General features: G+C 29.4%; 1 protein-coding gene and 1 non-coding gene across 3 annotated transcripts in view; both read right to left on the reverse strand.

Annotated features, from left to right (window-relative positions):
- LOC112692674 (A disintegrin and metalloproteinase with thrombospondin motifs 9-like) overlaps window positions 1–21,903 on the reverse strand; it is an 85,616-nt gene that overhangs the window by 17,181 nt on the left and 46,532 nt on the right. For both annotated transcript variants that reach the window (XM_025567412.1, XM_025567413.1), the window contains exons 5-7: window positions 2,450–2,627; window positions 824–1,086; window positions 524–744 (exon numbers count right to left, since the gene is read on the reverse strand). In XM_025567412.1, coding sequence (XP_025423197.1) covers window positions 524–744; window positions 824–1,086; window positions 2,450–2,627 — 662 coding nt within the window. The remainder of the gene's footprint in view (window positions 1–523; window positions 745–823; window positions 1,087–2,449; window positions 2,628–21,903) is intronic.
- Window positions 21,015–21,096, reverse strand: Trnas-gcu. Its single transcript has one exon. It is a non-coding gene; the product is annotated as a tRNA-Ser (tRNA).

A 21,903-nucleotide genomic window follows, 5' to 3' on the forward strand; every position in this document is an offset into this window, starting at 1 on the left:
AACAGATTCTACGAGGAATAACGATTTCTACGGCAATACTAATAATGTATAAAATGTCTTGCAAAATATGACTATACTGTACGAACGCGGAGTAGAGAAAAATACTGCGAAACGATATTGAAACAGTTCTGGAATATGAAATTATCTTGGTCAAATAGTGCGTACGGTACGTGTGCTGTTTCGACTGTTTGATAAATTATATGCGTTTTTCATTCATGAACTCTTGCAGTGTGCCCAAGTCAATGAAATGTAGAAAAAACCACGTGTAAATTACAACCGGTTTACAGCATAAAATATACTATCCTCGATGCATCGAACAAACGAGAGTCACCGCCCTATGACCCCGCGACATAGTGGTCTCTCGTTGTTATTATATCTAAACGTATTCATGAATGATCGTCTCAAAAACCATATAATATACTTTGAAGCGATTAATTTGTGTACATGACAATCATTTACGTCGCCAACTAATAGCGTCACCGTCTAGACGCAGTTTTTATTGTTGTGTTACATAAGTACATACCTGGTTAATAGTATAGCTGCATCATGGTGGTTTCCGCTGGAATCGTTCTCATCGTTGTGATACGTTTGCCATTCGCAAAATTTTTGTAACATATCCGCGGCCACAATGCCACCCATACGGTTTCGGTTTTCGGCAAAATGGATATCCCTCAAGACGACCAGCTTAACAACAGCTATGTGCATTGGGTTTCCTATGCTTTTGTCTTTATAAATTTTCGACACCTGAAACAGCGGTAAAACGTTTAACGTAGTGGTCACATTATACGCGGATAAGGTATGACAATATTTCCAACACACTTACGATCGACATGAGAGTGAGAATGTAACTGTGCAGCTCCTCCCCGTGATAATCGGCCATTTTCTTGTCCGCAACAATCATAAGTTCTACAACGTTTTCTGAAGACAATGACCTTTTCTTCCTGGATTTCGGTATTAACGGTTTATCGTTAGAACTAAAAAATCTATCGTTTTCTGTTGAACTACTTGCATTAGTTTCTGACATCGTTTTTACTTCCGTACTGCTCTCATCGTTTATTGTGTCTATATCGTTTTTAACATTATTGTCTAAAGAAAAAAATACAAGAAAAGCTATGAATACTTATTGCATTTGATTTTATTTATTGCAAAATCTGAACGAGTTGAATGTAATTCATGATTAAATAACACTATGATCAAGTAGACAGATTTAAATCAAATTTAACATATTTTAATGTAATCAATTTTTAATATTTTTACTATTTAAAATTTGAAATTATTTAAGAAAATGTATTGTGTAATATGATCCACATGAATGTATGTTTCAGTCCAAATATTATGAGGAAGACACACACTGTTCATATAAATATTTCAGCTACAAATTAATTTCGATTGATAAGTTCGAACTCATCAATCGTTTAAATAAATAAACGGATCCATTAAGAAACTGATAAGTTGATTATCACATATATGTTGAATGAAAATCAATTTAGTATACAATTTTTAGTGACTGTTTCAAATGCACCTGAAATTCCTATCCCGACGGGAGACTAGCTGTCTGTCTGTCTTTCTCTCTTTCTCTTTCTTTCTTTCATAGAATAGAATATGATGGGCCTTGATATTGAATTAATGTTACTGAATCAGTGGTACGAAGCCATTTATGAACAAGTAGGATGGTGAATATGATAATACACTAAAGCTTTAGTAGTGGCATGACCAAATAACGTAACAATTTAACATTTTAAAGGAGAAAAACCTATTTATCATCGTAGAAATATTGTTATTATTTATTGTTGTATTCGTTTGTATAATATTACGAACAACAATCGTTCATTGTATTTTCATCGCAATCAGGATGCTAAGGAAATGGCGATCCTGCGGTAACCGCTAATGGTGCTTTAATGGACCCGAATAATGTACGGGACACGTTTTAAATCATCTCCTGCAGGCTTATCATCAGTCGGTGGATTATAAGTATAATAACGTTTCCGACCGGTGGTCGGTTCAATTATCATGATTCGTTATTATATATATTATTTATATTGTTTCTTCACCGTCCATCCACGTATTATAAGATTACAATAATATTACTATCGTGACGGCAATAATGAATATAATATGCATACAATATAATATATATGTGTGTGTGTGTGTGTGTATGTGTGCACTCTTCGAAAAGCAGCTCCCATACACCGATTGGATTTACGATATACCTATACCCTTATAGCGCTTTGGTTTTTAACTGGATGTTTACAATAGTTGGTTTGTGGCGTAGGTACATGCGTGCGATTGTTCATAATAAGCGAGGGATAAGCAAGACACGATGGAGGTCCTCTTTGGTTTTACATGGTAAAGTGCGCTCGTACAATCCATTATTCGTTTATTATAATTTTTTATTTTTTTACATCATATTCTTGTACCGGAGTTGAATGTTTTCATGTCATATACATACCTTGTACTCCGCAATTTTGCTCGTGTTGATAAGGTTTTTCTATTTGTTCGGGTAACTCGTTACCATCGGCCAACGGACGAGCACGGTAAATGGTGTGTAACGTCGGAGTCACGTGGTCATTTATTGTCTCTGAGGGTTCTATGAAGTAATTACCAGTAGCAGTGCGAATGTACCCGGTCTGAAAAATATGTGAAAAATATAGGTTAATATTATTATGAAAAAAAAATCCAAATTCTTAACATAATTCAAAACATTCTTGCGGTATTTGAATTGAATTAACTAGAATTAAACAATTATTTTGTACGTATGTAATTATACACATGATGAATGATTGTCAATATTATTTTTATTCAAACGGGAATTTATAGATGTATAAATTTGATGATAAATACTTGTTGATCGAAAACAAAATAAAAACGATATAATAAATTTTACAATTCATAAATTTAAAAAAAATATGTTATATACATGAAGCTTATAAAATATATTAGTTAAAATCCAAAAAATTATCCTATTAAACCTGCATATTTTACAAAAATAAAAAAAATATAAAAATGTTGCGCCGTCTTGTTGTAACCATACAAGAATACCTACTGATCTCGGTAATTTTCTTTGACCTTATTTTGACCAAATGAACATCAAAAATACTTGGTTTCAACTTGTTACACTTCAAGAGAAACAATCACTCTGCTGCGTAAGAAGTTCCTGGATAGACTAATCCCGTTGTGTGAAGACCAAAGCTACGCATTTCGATCTTGCGACTTGACGCTGTGTGATATTTTCTTATGGGGATAAACTAAGTCACGAATTTACCAGAACAAAGTTCAAAATGTCTTGGAACATGAAAAAAATTCGTCGTGTCCTCAACGAACTTGATGGAGCAATGTGTGATCGAGTGATGATAAATTTTATGGAAAGAATAATCGCTAGTAGGGAGGTTCATATGTACGATACTGTTTTTCACTGTTAAATTTTAACTTCTTCTGAAGAGAATGATGTATTTTTTAGGTTTTTTTTTAAAAGAAATAAATTTAATTTATAGCAGATTTAAATCCTGCGTTATTTTTGAGACACCCTATAGTTACAGTTATGAAAGTATTAAAAAATTCATTTTTTAATATAATTTAATAGATGTAGGTGTCAAATTATGGGATTATACGAGTAGTTGTAGATAAATATAATCAGTTGGTAATAGTAAAAGAAAAAATATAGTTCTGTAAAATTTACAATAATATACACTACTTAGTAAGTACTAAGTAGTAACTATTAAGCTAAGCAATAAAATATATAATGAATAAATCCATTCGAGTATAGCTTAGAATAATTATTTTATACTTAGTTACAGAAACTAAAAAAAATTTTAAATCAACCTTTTTGCGTTTAAGACCTTAAGTAATCAAACTGTGAATTTTAAATAATTTATTTTTCAGGCTTTTTTTGACATTTATAACATTATTCCATTCTTATTGTTCAGTCAGCACTCACGGAAAACTTCTGCGGAAACGTTAGTCATACATGATATATTATTTCATCTTAATGTAGTGTCCACTTTTAAAAAAGCATTGATTATGGTATAATTAAAACTTTGTATAGTATGAATGTACCACGAAACAAAATAATATGCACGTAGTGCGGTGAATTGGTCACGAAAACAATAATGATAAAATGTGAATCATTGAATTAAAAACCTCTCTATCCTTGCTGGAAGGCTTTTTAAGATATAATTTTCTTTGTTATAAATCCTCAACGGGTGATAAGCCGCGTATATGTACCTATTTTGTTTTACATTGTTTGTTTCCTCACATCGCACACGAAGTTCTTATTAAATGGATAAAATAATAATAACAATACCGAAATGAATCATATTTCCTTGTGAATCATTCCTATGCAACGTTTTATTTTTACATTTTGAAGTATGAATATAACAAATGTTCCCGAAAACTTCGGAACGACTACATAGGTCACGTGATATATCTTTCATACAATGATACATGATTAAATAATTTTTTTTTTACATTTTTTATTTTTAACTTCGGAAACGTTTTTAGATAAACAATTGTACATTGATTTTTAACTCCGGAAGCGGTTTTAAGAAAATTAACGTATAATAACTGTATACTTATATAGTTTTAGGTTCGAAGTGAATTGAGGAACGTATTTAATTTAAAAATATTTGAATTCATGAAAACAAAATTGCATATATTTATGAGACTAAATATAAGACTTATTAATATAACTTGGTTAATTATAGCAAACTATGCTCGCATATCGGATAAACAAACAAACAATAATTCTACTACGAAAACATTGATCGTTCAATTTATACCGTTATGACCGTTTCAATTGATATTGCTATAGTATCGTAGCTAAAGTTTTATTTAAGTTTTTATGAGTCATGTAATTCAAATTAATTGTTATCAAAAATAGTTTGAAGTTATTTAGTTAACTATTTAACACTTGTGTTATTATGTACATATTGTATAAAATTAGTAACAAGTTCTACTATAAATAGTTGTATTTTACAATGAGGCTTTGACAATAATAATAGCTATGAAGGTACAAACAAATGTAGGTCTAGTATTGTTTAAAATAAATACATTAACTATTTTATAACTGGTAACCATCTATATACAGTGGAGCGTCGATTATCCGCACGTCAATTATCCGCACTACAAATTTTTTGAGTACAAATTTATTTTTAGTTTAATTTAATTTAGTTTTATCATTCGTTATGTTATATCGTGTACTATAATGTTATACAATATATGTATATATATATATATTTTTATATTATTTTATATATATAATTTTTTATATTATGTATGAATATTATATTTAGTATTATATCTAGTAAATTAGTTTTTAACTTTATATTACAATTTTCAATGGTTGTTTGATTATCCGCAAAAATCGATTATTCGCACCCCCTTCGATCCCAATTAGTGCGGATAATCGACGCTCTACTGTATTGTTTTTCATAGTTATGGATATTATAGAGTATTAAGACCTGAACTGGTCAGTAATTAGAAATAAAATAATGGTAGATCTTAAAGGACATCCAACATTTATACATCACATCAAAACTAGACAACTAAAATTATCACATCAATATTCATTGTGCAGTATAATTGTTTTTATGGTCCTCAAGGCAGGCGAAAACTATATTATATAATTATAACGACAAGTAAAATTAGTCGAGCACTCGACTACATTATTTGTCAACATAAAGTAGTAAGTGAAGTATTGTTATTTTACGCTTTTAAATGTCGTTTTATAATATAGAAAGATCAGTCCAAGGTGGAACTCAGTTAATCGAAAATAGTCAAAATTATTTCCGAATCCGATGTGCACAATATTTTGGAAACCCATGTGGCGAATGTAGATACTCTCAAGTTTAAATTGTAATAATATATAAAATGTATCATCATTTAGATTCCAAACAATGATTCATTTTACAACTAAAATCGACTTTCATTACAATTTTGTACTGAAAATATCAGTTTTTTTAATTTTTGAAATAGCCTAAAATGTTAAACATTTGAAACATGTTAAAAAAAATGTTCAATCATATATTAAATTTACTAATTCACTAATCTAAATTTAAATAGATAAATATTATTATACGAGTATATAACAATAAAAAAAAAAAAAAAAAAAATTAAAAACATAGATACTTTTTTTAAAAGTTCAGTAAATTATTTTATTCTTCAGTTTTATTTCAAAAAATGATTTTGTTTTCATTGTTACATAGTAACAACTAATAAATATTTTAATTTACAAAGTGATAGATGCTTCCATTGATGTTATAAATAGACAACTGAAATACGATATCTAAAATAATATATAAAATAGAACAAAAAATTAGCTTCTTTCATACTAATAGAAAAGTAACCTAAGCATAATTTTTTCATAACTTAAGCTGTACAATTGTTGTTGGCAAATGACATCAGTAATAAAATAAATACCATATCTAATTACATTCCAACATAATAGGTAAACACAGGTGGTCAGAGGAGTTTTATGAAAAAATTTTATTTTATTTCAGGAAACAGTGTATACGAATTATTCAAGGTATAAATCAATATATATATATTGACACGAAGTATCATCATTGACAAATGCACATGTATTATAATATTAAGACGTATGATTTATTAGCTTGTTTGGTCATTTTATAAATTATAAACTATTGAAATACAACCTTATACACTGTTTGTGATTAAAATAATATTAAAAGATTGACCATAGTATCACGAACATTGGGATAATACAATAATAAATAATTAACCTGAAGGTAACCTGCATGGTTAAAAGTTTAAAAGGTCATTAGAAACAACAAGCGTCTTCAAAAGTAAAATTGAAACTTAAATTAATGAAACATTATAACCTCGAAATATATTTAAGTATTTAAGTAAATAGGTATGATAGAAAGTAAATTGCTAGTTAAATATGTGATCCTTTAAACTGTTGATTTATATTTACATTAGGAATACTCGTATTGTTAACCAATTTGTAAAATAATTTGGGTGTTATTATTTAAAACTAAATTAAAATTATTGATGATTTTAAATTTAAATGAAAATGTATTCGATTATTTTTAGGTAATAACAAATAAAAAAATAATAATTTGTTATATCTTATTCATTCTTTAAATTTATTTTTTTGAAATCTATATTTTTAGTTGCAAAATTTTCAATCGATTTAAATATTTTAATTCAAGTATTTAGAAATGAATTGTTATTATTTATTGCTACTATTTAATCATTACTTGTGAAAATATGGTTTATATGTTTAAAATAGAAACATTTTAAATTTAAATTACAAATTTAACCGGTTAATGTTTGTGGTTTTTAATATAGTAAAGATTACAAGGTATTTTAAAATATATAAGTCTTATGATGTTGGATAATTAACATTAATTTGTTTCGTCTTATGTTATATATTAATTCAACTCGCTTTTACATTAGTTGTAAAACTAGTTTAGAAATTTTTTATTAGAAACGATGTTTACCAAAATAAAATCTATAGAATTTTTTCTCAGTCATATTTTGAACCATAATTTTTGTATAAATCCAAGATTTTAACAGGATTGTCATCAATATTTTACGGAAACCATTTATATAGATTTATTACGTAGAAAAAAATTACTTCAGTGGATTAATTAAATATTTACCTGTATAGTTATATAAATTTAAAAAAAAAAATCAGCAGCATTATTGTTCTTTTTACTTTTAACACTGATTTTAAAATGAACTTAATGGATATAGTAACAAAATAATTATTCATAAACAAGACGTGTTTAAAAATAATAATAATTAGGTATAATTTATGTCATACAGTTTTTAGAAGAAAACGCCGTTTAAAATATTATACAAAACTATTTTCTATACTTCTATTGTACTGTACTAACTACGCTGTAGGCCGATTTGAGAGAACACAATATAAAACACGAATTATATAGGCACAACTACACAAGACAATACATTTTTTTAATACTTAGAATAAATTACGATTAAATTATACCTACGTTGAGTATATTTTAAATTTAGTGTTACCTTCGTTATCATTCTTAATGTACCAACCAGCGATAAAAAGTGAATACATTGGTAAGTAGAAATAAGTGTGTTAATTGTGTATTTATATAATTTACATAATTATAAGATAAATAATACATCGTATAATATTCGTAAAAAAAAGTAATACTCACATTGGGGTAACATAATTGGATACATTTATTACAGCGATGTCTACTTTACGAAAACTACTTCGAAAAACACAAATCCGTCATGTACCATGTATATTAATTTTGAAAATTACCGAATAGTATACTAATTTAATAGAGTATCTTAGTATCTTCATTCTTAGTTCATATACACATATGTTTTATCTTCTAAGTACTATTATTGATATTATATATTTTATTGATCACCGGATGCGATATAATTTAATTCGCAAAAAGTACTAATTATACTATATATAGTTAAAAGTGGTCAAAATGACTCAAGATAAGTGGAGGGAGGCCTTAAAATTCAGCTTTCCTGATTTCATCATAAGATTCTTCACACCTTGTGTACCTATAATATTTTTTTTTTTTATAGTTCACATAAAGTATATTATCTTAGTCCGTGGCTCTAAATACCGGTATAATAAGAGTTGCGAAACGATTTATACTATAAAACACGATAAGCCAGGTACCTGGGCTTGAATATTAAAAACAATTATTTTCAAAAAAAAAATGTCTTATATATAAATATAAAAATGATAAGTACTTAAATCATTTTAAAATACAAGTCTTAGGAGTAATGTATTATTCTAAACAAAACAAGTAGAGGGTTGCCATCCCTCCGTATCCCCTACTTCGAGCACTGATAATTAATGAAATATTTATTCCGTGTACGCACATTAAATTAGAGTATAATATTGTGTTGAAAGTTTATCGATAATTTATAATATGACGAAATTAATGAAAAGAAGAAACGAATTAAATGTAAGTCATTAAACACGTTTGAGCACGTAAACTGATGGTATATTATTAATTAAATACTAATCTGTCGGAACACATCATCATCCGTGTATCAATTTTCTGGACCCGTGGTCAACGGGTGAGATTGTAGAGATTAGAGGCGGTAGCGTTTCGTGGTCAATGCCAATCACTGATTAGAGATCGAAAACCATTTCTAATAACACATAAACAAGACATTGCAAATCAAAACCGCTTTTGTTTTTTCATCTTTCGAAGTTATTAAATCTCTATGCTCATGTTATTTTCGATTGTGATTGAAGCGAGAAACGTTAAAACTATACGTAGGTAGTTTAACTTTTTTTCATTTTTTTTTTCTTTAGTATAATAATAGTTCTATTAGAATCTTTTAGATTGAAAATTTTATTTTGTTGGAACCTTGTAAGAAGTTATTTTTCCGATATGTCAAAATACTACATAAATACTATTGATAAATTATTTTAATGAAGTATAAAATAAATATAATAATATGAAAACTTAAATTTTTAATAGTGTCGATTTTAGGTTTCATGGTCGCTAACCGTTAACTTAAGATTCCACAAAAGTTATCCGAGTTCAATATCTTAATCGTAGTTAATCGTATAATTTATATTAAAATTCATATACGTGATTTTCAAAACGACTGAGGTTTTTATGAGTTATAATCCATATAAGTTTAATATTATAGTTAAATTCGGAGCCCCGAAATGTATACAATCTCATTCATATTTGATACTCATTGTTTTTTAAAATCACCTTGTTTCATATATAAATTACATTTTAAACATTAACAGAACTTAAAAACTTCCTAAAATTGACGAATATCTTTTTTTTAATTAAAATATATATTCAGTTGTATGCAAATATTAAACTTACACCATGTTTGACGTAAAAAAATATGGTCTTACGTTCAAGCAATGTTGGTCGCTACCAAAGGAGCAGATTAAAATCACGCCAACACTGAGATATATTCTTAGCGAGGTACAACGAACCAAATCTAATAAATTATACTCCTCTTTTCACTATTGCCATATAGTTATTGTTGTAGAATTGTAAATCTGTAAGATTTAACGCGATAGACAAACATTCATAAAACTACTGGAGACGAAAATCTTAGCCTAAAGTAGAAAATAACAATAGAACAATAATAAAATTAAAATGAGTTAATATTATAGAAAAATATTTCTATTATTTAATTTTATTATATTCACCGAAATATCTTATCATGTATTTATCATCTATGTACTGTATGCCCACCAGGCGTCTATAAATAAACATGATAAATAAAATAAAAAGTAGAAACACTGCAGATATTTGGGAAGCACTTAAAGATCAGATGAAAGATGAATAAAGGAAACGGTAAAAAATTATGCCAAGGCAAGATGGCAATTAATAATAAAAAAAGTATTTGTGCCTAGAAAAATATTAAATATAAAATCAGGAATAATTTTCTAAAAACATACGATGCGACTAAAATATATGAGCTAACAATGCTCCGCAGATTTGAAACATGGGCTATTGTAGAAGAAGAAAAGAGAAGAACAATGGTGATACAATGTGGTGTACGAAAAAATGAAAGACGGTCTAATGTAAAATGACTAATGAAGAAGTATTAGATAAACGGTGTTGAATAAAAGATCACTCCACGGAAAAAGTATAAAGAAAAGGACGAACGAAAGGATAAGGTCATATTCTCAAACACGATGGTGGGATTAATTTTTGAAAGGAATGATCGATGGGAAACAATAATCATAGAGAAACACCACGGTTACTGGAATACACGAACGGAATGGTAGAAGACTAAGAAGCGAAGTGGAAGGACAGCGACCGAGAGACATGGAAACGACGGCTGCGAACCAATGATTCGATTGAAAACGGAGAGAAGAAGTAGAAACGATGGAAATAATCGAATAAGTTTAACGAGCGAACAAATGTGTTCGTCACATGGTGGCGTGTGCCCGGCCAACTTCTAGTACTTGGCTGCCGCGTGCACCTCGTATCTTCTCGACTGCCGCAAAAATCGCGCGTGTAAACAATAAGTAACAATATTATAGTGTAATAACGTGTACAGATGACGTAATCGTTGCCGGCTGTTGGTGCTGCGGCGGGGCATTATTGTTATGAATATTATTTTACGTACGGACGGACGTGTCGAGTTGCGGGGCTTAAAGCGTGCGCACGAGAAAGACGGAGAGAAAGGAGAGGTCAGTGAAAAATAGTAAAATAATTCGTACGCATGGCGGGGCCAAGGCAGGGAGGCGGAGGGTCGTCTGGTCACGTTACCCGGCAGAACACGTCGTCGTGTGCGTTGCCGCCGAATGGTGGTAAGTGGTCCGCACATGCGAATATAACCATCGTCGACCGGCCGGCTGGCAACCTCGTCGGCGGCGGCGGGGACGGGACTACGGGGACCGCAACGGTCTGACGATATTTATAAATCGCGCGCGCGAGCGTATCGGGGCGGCGTTCGTGTAAACACCCGTAAGACCATCGCAGCCTCCGACCGACGATAGAACTCAGACGCGCGCGCGTGCTATTATAATAATATACGTATACAATTATTATTATTATTATTATTATTATTATTTCCATGCGGTGTATGTACATTGTGTTATATGCTATATACATATCACTATGCACATAATAATAATAATTGGCGTTCGTAAAGTTCGTTCGTTTTTCTTTCTACATTTTTATCTATAAAATGTCCGATGAATTCACGCGATATTCGGTATCTACCCCTTTTAATAACGTTGAAAGCGGACGTAAGAAAAATGGAGGCTAATCGAAATCAAGGAACTGCTAAAAGTTTCTCGGAAAGACAAATAAAAAAGTGTACCAGAAGATAAAAAAAAATTCGATCGAAATGGACGACGATAGTGGAGAGAAGAAAGATAGGACATCTCGCACAAGAGTTTTAATACTAATGAATGACGACTGTAATTGATGGAAAAATCGAAGTGAAGTCGGGCAGAGGAAGACCTAGGCGCAGTCATATCCAAGACAAATGTAGGAAATAAAAAAAGGATAATAATACAGGGAATCGGAGAAAGTCGCATTGGATTTAGGAAAATGGAAGAATCGGTTTGAAAACAAAGCTTTTTAAATTAGTTCTACAAATATTACACAGCGCATGTATACGCACTGAATTCAGTAGCGTTGGAGTCTAAAAAATATGAATGCGCAGTTCGAAAATGTAGTGGCCTCAACTTGTAATTTTTTACATAGACTTATATACGCTACGTTAAGTTATGAAAGTATCGCACTTGCAATCCGCTTGTTTTTAGGGCAGCACCTCAACCTTTTTTCACAACGTCTTCATAAAAACTATAAATTCAGCTACAGTGTTCAAACTTAATTGATAATAAAAATTAACTTTATCGTAAAAACTCAATGAGAGTAACAGCCTGCAAGCGTTTTTTCATTGAACTCTCATTTAACGCATTTGATTAATATATTTTTAGAATACATTCATAATAAAATATGAACCAAATATTTTTATAATAAATCATAGTAAATAAAATGTAACACGTAAACTTCTATTTTATAACTTTTTATATTTTATTATTAAAAATTATTAAGATACATTTTTCTCTGAATAAATTAGGGAAATATTAAGAAATCTGTTTTGCAATATAAATATATACTTATGAACTCGTAAGTAATTTTTCATCTTCTTCGAGACTGAAAAATATAACGCGAATGTATTTGAAAAATTCATATCATGAGTATAACATGGACGTAACTCATGTCCATCAATTTGGTCGTATTTTTGTTACAATAACTGCAAGACTAGTAAAAATCGTTTGAATCAAAGTTTAAATTTTTACTAAATAATAATAATAATAATAAATAATAATAAAATAATAATCTCAGATTAGAGCATTCACATCTACATTTATAAGACCTTCGGGATTAAACAAGGTGATTAATAAAAACCTTAGAAACGTAGAAAAAAATACTAAATATTAAAATATTTACATCACGATGTGATCGACGAAGTATAGTTTTAAGATAATCAAATTTATGATAACTATGATTTTCAGTCACTTGTAATTGCGTACAGGTTATCACGAACTATCAATAATTGTCTATATTTTTCTTTTAACTATTATAACAATGGTTGAGGTCATCTTCCTTCTCATGTTTTCACTAACTCCCATTTATATATAAATAATATAAAAAATTATAGTATAAATATTATTTATTGTGTACATTTCACACGTTGTAGTTGTATTTTTAATATATTAAAAAAAGAAAAAAACTACTATTACATAGTACCAAAAGGATTTGTGAGGGTGTAAATGATTGACCTGCACAAAATCCATTCCTCCAGTCACACCTGTATAGTGTGACCAGATGTCCCGATTTTCAAGTAAGTGTCCCGCTAAATATGGTAATCTAATCGGGGCAGTAAAATGTATCGACTTTTAATCGACGTCCCGCATTTTTCCCGATTTCAAATAATAGTTATTATATTTTTTTTTCATTTATGGTGAGTATATTTTGTGTTCCGTTAGATCATATCAGTTTATTATGTACAGTTTTTATAATCGATACTGTGTATCGATTTTATCAACTTCTTATCACGTTATGATCTGGACTCTCAACACCTGACGACACGCATTACGAATGCGTACACGAATATTACACGGCTACGACGTCAAGGCATAAGTATCAAGTGTACACACGCATACGCGCACTACCGCAAGCGCACCATGCGTGCGGTTTCGCTTAGACATAATTAATCTGCCGTTGCTCATTCGGCAGCTCGTAAACGTTTTTGGCGCTGGTTCGCACTGCAGCAGCCGGCACACGATCGTATACATACGAATGAATATTAATATTAATAATAACGCAAATTTTACTACTGCTACTGCTACTATTACAGCTGTACGTAATCGTTGTAGCGAGGTGAATGGCAGGAAGCAGCTTTTGTTTGCTTTCCCTTTCGTTTTCCATTTCTTCCGTACGTCCGTCGTCGTCGACGTAGCTCGGACTCGAAACCGACCGCCAAGACCACAATACACTCGCTTCATTAATGTAACCCGCGCGCTGTCCCTCCTATTGAGTTATGTGTAATAATAAACACAGCATACCGCGCGCGTGTATACTGCAACATCATGACATACGAGAACTGTTCACTCGCCGCCGTGCATGTCACAATTTCCAATTTATTACGGTTCGACGAACGATACGTATCACTTTAACTGTCGTTGTCGTTGTTGTTCCCTATACATTACAGTACTGTTATAAAGATTCACCCGGGTCGTCCATATTTCGAGTACAATTTCGACGCACTGGCCACCGAGCTTTCGAACGCGTTCGCACACTTGAGAAGACGCGCTTTACCGTCAAGATTTTTAATTGATTTAATTGTGTCAATCTCAATTTTTTTTCCTGTTTGCGTACTCCTACATCGTTCAAGTTTTTCGTTTATAGTTCTTGTACCAATTCATTATTTATTTATTGTATTATTTTTGTTCCACTATTAGGTTTTCATTTATCTTGTTACGTTTGTTTAACGCGCCCTGTATAAAGGACCACAAATGCCTTAAACATTCATACGTAAAAATACACGTGAGTTCGACCGGCCACAACGTTTCTCCAACCCGATATTATACTATAATATTGCGTATGTATATTTTATTAGTACGACACGCATTTATCGCGTGGTGCGTATTTTTTCGCAGAAAATCTGTAACGAGTATTTGATAACGTACATTTGATAACGTATTATGAACCCGGTTGATTATGCGCGCGCGTGTAAGCGCGTGCGCAAAAACAACCGTCGATCACGTGCCATTTTAAATTTTTATGGCCAACGACCGCTGCCACTACATATTATTCTGTCACATATCACACCGCACGTATTCATTTAAACACGAATCCTAGTTTTAAGCGCACCCTGCTCCACCGTCGGTATTCATCGTTTTTTTTTTTTTTTTATAGCTAGACGTTGACGAGTTAACGAGTTTCACAAAACGTCACTCGTCGCATCACGTTATGAGTATCTATAAATTATTTTTTTACCGCACGCGTGCATGTACCGTCGCGATACAGGTACTTGGTGTTAGTAACACACGAATCAAGGGGCGTAGGTAAATTGAGTCCCAAACGAATTTATCTTTTTTCGAAACAGGTAAACTAAGACCCAACTATGATAATGAAATCGGTAAACGTATAAAGTCCCACGTATAAAATTTAAAAAGGTAAACTGAGACCTTCGGTATAACAGTTAAAATGGCAAATTGAGTCCCATTTAAAATATTTAGTGTATTAAATTTATTTAAATGTATTTAAATTATAAATATCATCGTTGATATAGTTAAAAGTTCACTGAGTATTATAGGTAAGTGTATCTTATCGTTACATCGTTAAATATCATTATATTTCGCTCCGTATTATATTACGCGATATTTATATAAGTAAGTACCTAACTACAACAACTAATCTTGTTACGTTGGATGTGATATGTGATAACTGATAAATGTAAGTTTAATGTATGTAGTATACAATTGCGTTAATAAAATTAAAAGTGTGTTAAATAAAAAAAACAGCATTTCACCATATTTCGAATTACCGCTTTAATTTTTATACAAGGGACTCAATTTACCGATTTCATTTTTATATTAGGGACTCAATTTACCTTTTTTTTTTTTTTTAGGCGAAACTCAGTTTACCTAAAATTAATAAAATGGGACTCAATTTACCAAACCCGGAATCAAGTGGGCACCAGATGGTGCGTAGAATGTGGAACCACAATTTATCTACTCGCATCATGATGTATCGGTCGCATCCATACGTAAAATAATGTACTCTACACGAAAAACGATCGTTGCGCGATGAACATTTACAATAGCGTGTTAAACAACGTTAGCTCGAATTCGTCTTGAGACACGTTTCTCGGTTCATTTAGAATTTACATAATGATACGTTAGGACAAAATGTGGAAAATCTGGATGTACGAAAATTATAGTTATCGAACGTGTTATACTGCTTTATACGAACACCGACGTAAATCCGTGGTTACGGATTATGATTTGTATGAATATTTTTATCAATAACCTATAGGTACACGCAAAATATTATCATGAACGGTGCAACTTCGAGTCAACTAGGCCATGGCCTATTGCCCTGATGGTATGCCTGAGTTGAAATCTACACAAAAATCGGACAAAAGTTTTAATGACATTTACAGTACATTTAGCATTCGTAAAGTTATAATAATAAAACATGGATTAAGGTAAGAAACTTTTTTTATGGGGTTACAACAATGGTTTTGCATTTTTACTAGTTACTTCTAATTTTTTTTTTTCAATTTGTTAGTTTATATTTACCAAAATTCTAAAATTATAACTTCTAATAGATACAGTTTAATTAATAATTAAATGCTTGTCTCACCAACTTGTGTGGTTTCAGGACGAAATCGGAGTATATACATATCAGATAGCCGGTAGTATCATAAGTCATCTTCGGTAGGTTTACAATTTTTTAGACGAGTTTTAGACGTCCGTTGGCTATTTAATAGTCTTTTATTGGTTAGATTTGGCGATAAAATATCTTAGAACGATCGATAAAAGACCTTACAACAGCCAGTGTCTTGTTTTGTTTAAAACAGCATGAACCGGAAAGTTCTATTGCTATAGATAAGATGATAATTAAATAATAATAATAGTTACACTTAATTAAATAACAATTGTTTAGTGGTAAACTGTAATACTTAACAGTAGTATATAAGTCGATCGTAAGAAGAAAAATAACCAACATTTTTTAATGACATTTCGAGTAATGAACATGTCTTTAAAAATTAAAAATAAATGAATTTTATATTGCTACAATATTGATCCAAATAATTTATTTATTTATTTATTTATTTATTTATTTATTTATTAAGAATTTACGGGCTGAGCCCTTTATAATTAAAATATATATGTGCAGAAAAGATATTACAATTATTATATGATGATAGTAAATAAAAACAATAGAAATACATTTTGAGTGTGTGTAATATTAAAAAACAAGAAAGTTAAAGGTGGGGTCCGTATTGGCTTGCGACATCAAATGACTTAAAGGTTCATTTTGCATGTAATTGGTGGAACTAAAGGGTATATGAAACATAGCATTAGAACGGGTGGAACGCAGTGGACAATATAGATTATATCATACAAAAACAAGCTATAGGTGATAGGTCGGTATTTTAATCAAGAACTACATTTTAAAATATAAAATTATTAAAATAAATATTTAAAATATATATATATATATGTATTTTTAAAATTACTGCTTTTGGAATAATGTCAAGATTTGAATCGGACAAATAATTGACGTATTATTGTTATTTATTATTTCATTCCGACTTGTTACAGTTTATATATTACATTATTCTAATACACATTTCGTGTAATAACAGCATATAAATATCTGAAGATTATTTTTATGTAAAGAAGAAAAAGCTTTTCTTAAACAATGACAAATTTGAAAAAAAAACCACCGAAATTTTATTATTATTATATTTTTTTTTTCAAAATTGATAACTTCTACTTTCACCACTCTTATTGAAATAAATAATTTGATGTTTTTAGAAGTTAAACTTTGGTCTAATCTAATCAGTTATTTAAATGTTTAGTTTTGACTATGATAATTGTGCAACATATGGGCTATTGCCCATATCTTCGTTAACAAAGAAAAATATTTGCGTATATTTCTCTTAAAAAGAAGTTAGCTAGGATAATAAATTAACGAATGGGTAATTTGAGCTTAACACTCAGGCGCAATAAGTCAATAAGGTTCGATGTTGCGCAACAACGGATATTAAAAGACAACACGTTAGCATCGTGATGTCGTGCTAAATACTGACCATATAATAATGATCAGTGATATCTTTCTTTTCTCAGTACAAGCTATATGGCTACGGGAATGGTTATAAATAATTTGTAAATAGAAATATAAACATAGAATATCATATGCAAAAAAAAAGAGAACGACTATTTAATAAATAGTGATTATCTCGATGAATATATACACCTTAAAATATATCGCGATCTAACGCAATATAAATTACAAAAATAAAATTATGAGGTATAATATAATTAATGGACGTTATACAAGACAATGTAATGATTATGTTACTGTTTACCAATGCTGTACGACGTGTGTGTAATTTAGAAAAATCCGGTTTTACACTTCAAATGTTGATTTTTGATTATATAATATTAGACAGTATATTATTAAAATTAACTAAGAAATGTATTATTTACTATTTTTTTTTTTTAACTGTCGATACATTTTAATTTATTGATGTAATGAATATGAAAACTAAGTTATAATTGCCTTAAAATATTTGAGTTTTTACTTGAAAATGTATTCGTCAATAATTATTGTAAAAAAAAAAACGCTATAAAAATAGCATTATTTAAGATAATTACATATTAAATATTAATTACTTACAAAATTATTATTTATACAATATTAATCGTAATATATGTATATATTTTTTTATTTGTTATTTATGTTTTAAAATTAGAAAACAATTGATAGTTTGTTTTCCAAAAGTGATACTTTGAAAAATGCTTACTTTAAGCTTAAAGTGGGCGAGTATCATTGATAAATCACCTAGTGACTTTTATATATATACGAGTATATATGTATATATATATAAATATAATATATTACGTATTTAAGTGCAATAAATTGAGTAAAAGCATAAATCACAAGATCTTCAACGTTATAGGTTAAAATTTTTATCTGCTCGGCATAGTAAAACGGTAGTAAATGCCTTTATGACCGGTACATGGATATTTTTCGAAAAGCTTAAGACATAATACAGTCAGACTTGTGTATACGTATAAAATACATTATGTATATACTGAATAATTTAACGGATCAACATAAAATAAACGTAGGTGCATATTATTTCTACTCAAAACATAGTTTTTTTTTCCAACACAATAAAATAATTTTTCAGACAATATTATAAAGATTTTTTTTAGTTGTTATGAAATGAGTTTGTCGGAATAGTAAATGAGAATACAGTATAATCTATAACTGCCAAGAATGTTCCGTTAACATGTTTTGGCAAAATAAAGAAATTTAATCTAATCACACTTACGTTATTCCCAATAAATATAATTTATAGTTATAATTACACTAATTTGTTATTCACTAGTTGTATGTTATTGATGTTATGTATTAAATACGTATGGTTACATAGGTACTGCTTGTACATTTGTGTACTTAAGAATTAAATAAAAAAGTAAAAGCCAATTAGTGCCAGTTTCAAGTAGTTCAGACAGTGTGCCAAAATAAAAATGTGTTGATGGATCAAAGAGTCCACGAAACGAATGACAGGTTTAAAGTTCAGGATCACTTGCTTTATAATTAAATTTAAATGTATTTGATTTACAAATCACTCCACTAGTTTGTATACAAATGTAAAAATTAAAAAAATCTTACAAATGTTTCATTTGGAAAGTTTACAAATATTATAGAAAAAAATTTAAGTACAAGTAGTTTGGAGATAGAAAGTCATAAAAAGCACAATCAACTAAAATTTGATACTGTAATATACTCATAATTATAAATATAGTTTAAAATATGTAACATATATTATATATAATATGGCATTTTTCAATAGTGCATTGATTATTTGTTTGATAAAAGCAATTCATGTAGACATTTTAAATTTATTTAGATATAAGTATATATACAATAAATATTTTATTACATAAAATATCATGATATAGTATAAACAGAATACATTTTTCATAAATAACAAGTAATTTTAGGGTGCTTAAAACTATTAAAGTAATGTATACATGCTAATATAATAGGCAATATAAATTTTATGATAAAATTCTCATTTATATCTGTCCATTTCATTTTTTTCATCAATAACAGGTTTTTAATTTTTATTTACAACTAGTAATCAAATTATATTAAAGAGTTTATAAATGTTGAAAAAAAGCATGCTTACAATAACGTACCTATATAATTTATTTGTACTTGTACTAGTGACAAAAAGATAAAACATCTGTGCACCGTTTCAATTCAAAAATGGATTTTCATACAGCTGACAGCCGGAAGACTTTATCATACGAGAGATGTTCAGTTAACATAAATAAAATTCCAAAAAATAATCTTGTATATTATATTAATATATATTAATATTATATAAATATATTATATTTGTATATCTTGTATATCCAATTTCTAATATATTATAATTTAAATAAAAACTAAATAATTTTTTTAAAAAAAAAAAAAAACTAATTTCATTAAATAAATCTCATATAAATTGAATATATAAAGGTCAAATAACTAGGATAAACTTTTTATTATATCTACTCAAAATAATTTAACTCACCTAAATTAAAGTGTTTGAAAATAACCTTTAACCAAAGGTAAAAACTTCTCAAAAACAAATGTCATATCATGCAAAAACATTCAATAGTTTGTTCAAAATATTTTCGAGCATAAAATGAAGAACACATATAAATAAATAAATAAATGAAATTTTTGAGAGCGGGGGGTACTGTACTACACGGTATTATCAAATCCATAACAGTTAAAATGGAAAAATATCGAACAAAAATGTATACTTGAATTAAACTATAAAATCAGTCCTATTAATCAGTTTTGTGATTTGAGCGTTTATTTACATAAAATGCGATGTCCAATTTCGGATCTAATACGAAATATTTGTGATTATTTAAAATTGTAATATTATGATCTGCATTCCATTAAATTTTAAATAATTTTTAATAAATATTACAAACAAATTATATAACAAATAGTAAAAATTGAAATATCTACACAAATATAATATTCTTCGTTCTGAGTAGAAGGTGAAATAGACACTTCCATTATTTATAATTTGTGTAATTTTTTTCTTTAGTTCTATATAAATCAATTTATTGAAATGTTGCCAAAGCTATATTGGTGAAAAACACGTATGCATCTATTTTAAATTTATAAAAATGGAAATGATAAAACTGGTGGTAACAATTCTGATGAATAATAAATGTGTTACGTTTGTCAGAAAAGAAAAAAAATTTCAGAGGGATACGACGAAGATGGGATTCGAACCCACGCGTGCAGAGCACATTGGATTAGCAGTCCAACGCCTTAACCACTCGGCCACCTCGTCACGTATTAAAAAGGTCGTTTTTAATGTCTTTTATGTGGCATACAGCCTTTATATTTTTATTGCATTGTTTATTGTAATTCATCGTAATCGGTAGCGTGGTGAATACCGTTTATCTAATGTAATTACTTAACTCTAGAAATATATTAATGGAGTGAGAATCTCTTGACTCATGTACTTATGAACATATTTTATTTAAATAATTAAATTAATTAGTTAATTGTATGCGTTGAAAAAGAATATAATATGTTAAATAGATAGTAAAAGGAATTAAGAAAACTCCTTTATTGCAATAGAATAGTTATATACATGTATATTATTTGGTATGGGAAGGAAAGCAATGGGTGGGTCTTTGTTTAAATAATTCGTTAAGGGTTTGAAATATGAAAATGCGGGCGTTTATAAATTGCGCCCGCGGTTTTTTTTGGTTCTAAAATAGGTATAGTAAATTGCGCCCGGGATTTTTCGGGGTCTAAAATGGATATAGTAAATTGCGCCCATAGTATCTACTATCTAATTGACTTTGAATTCATCGTTACCTATTATGTGTATTTTAAAAATACTGTTGTTCATTTATTGGTGGATAAGTCGAACGTTTATGGCTACAATCGATATGACAAAAAAAATATTTTTGGAGGATAGTGATAGTCGCCTCCTCATGGTGCTCTCTGGGTAAAGCAGTGGTGTATCCAGGATTCATTTAACGGGGGTGTTTTAAAATTTAATAGACCAGTACTTGTATAGGGCAAATTATACTGTAAGTTTGCAATTTGGTGAAATGCCGTAAAATACGATCGATGGGGGGGGGGG

This window comes from Sipha flava, unplaced genomic scaffold (genome assembly GCF_003268045.1).
Source record: "Sipha flava isolate LNK unplaced genomic scaffold, YSA_version1 76_pilon_pilon, whole genome shotgun sequence".
Lineage (NCBI taxonomy): Eukaryota > Metazoa > Arthropoda > Insecta > Hemiptera > Aphididae > Sipha > Sipha flava.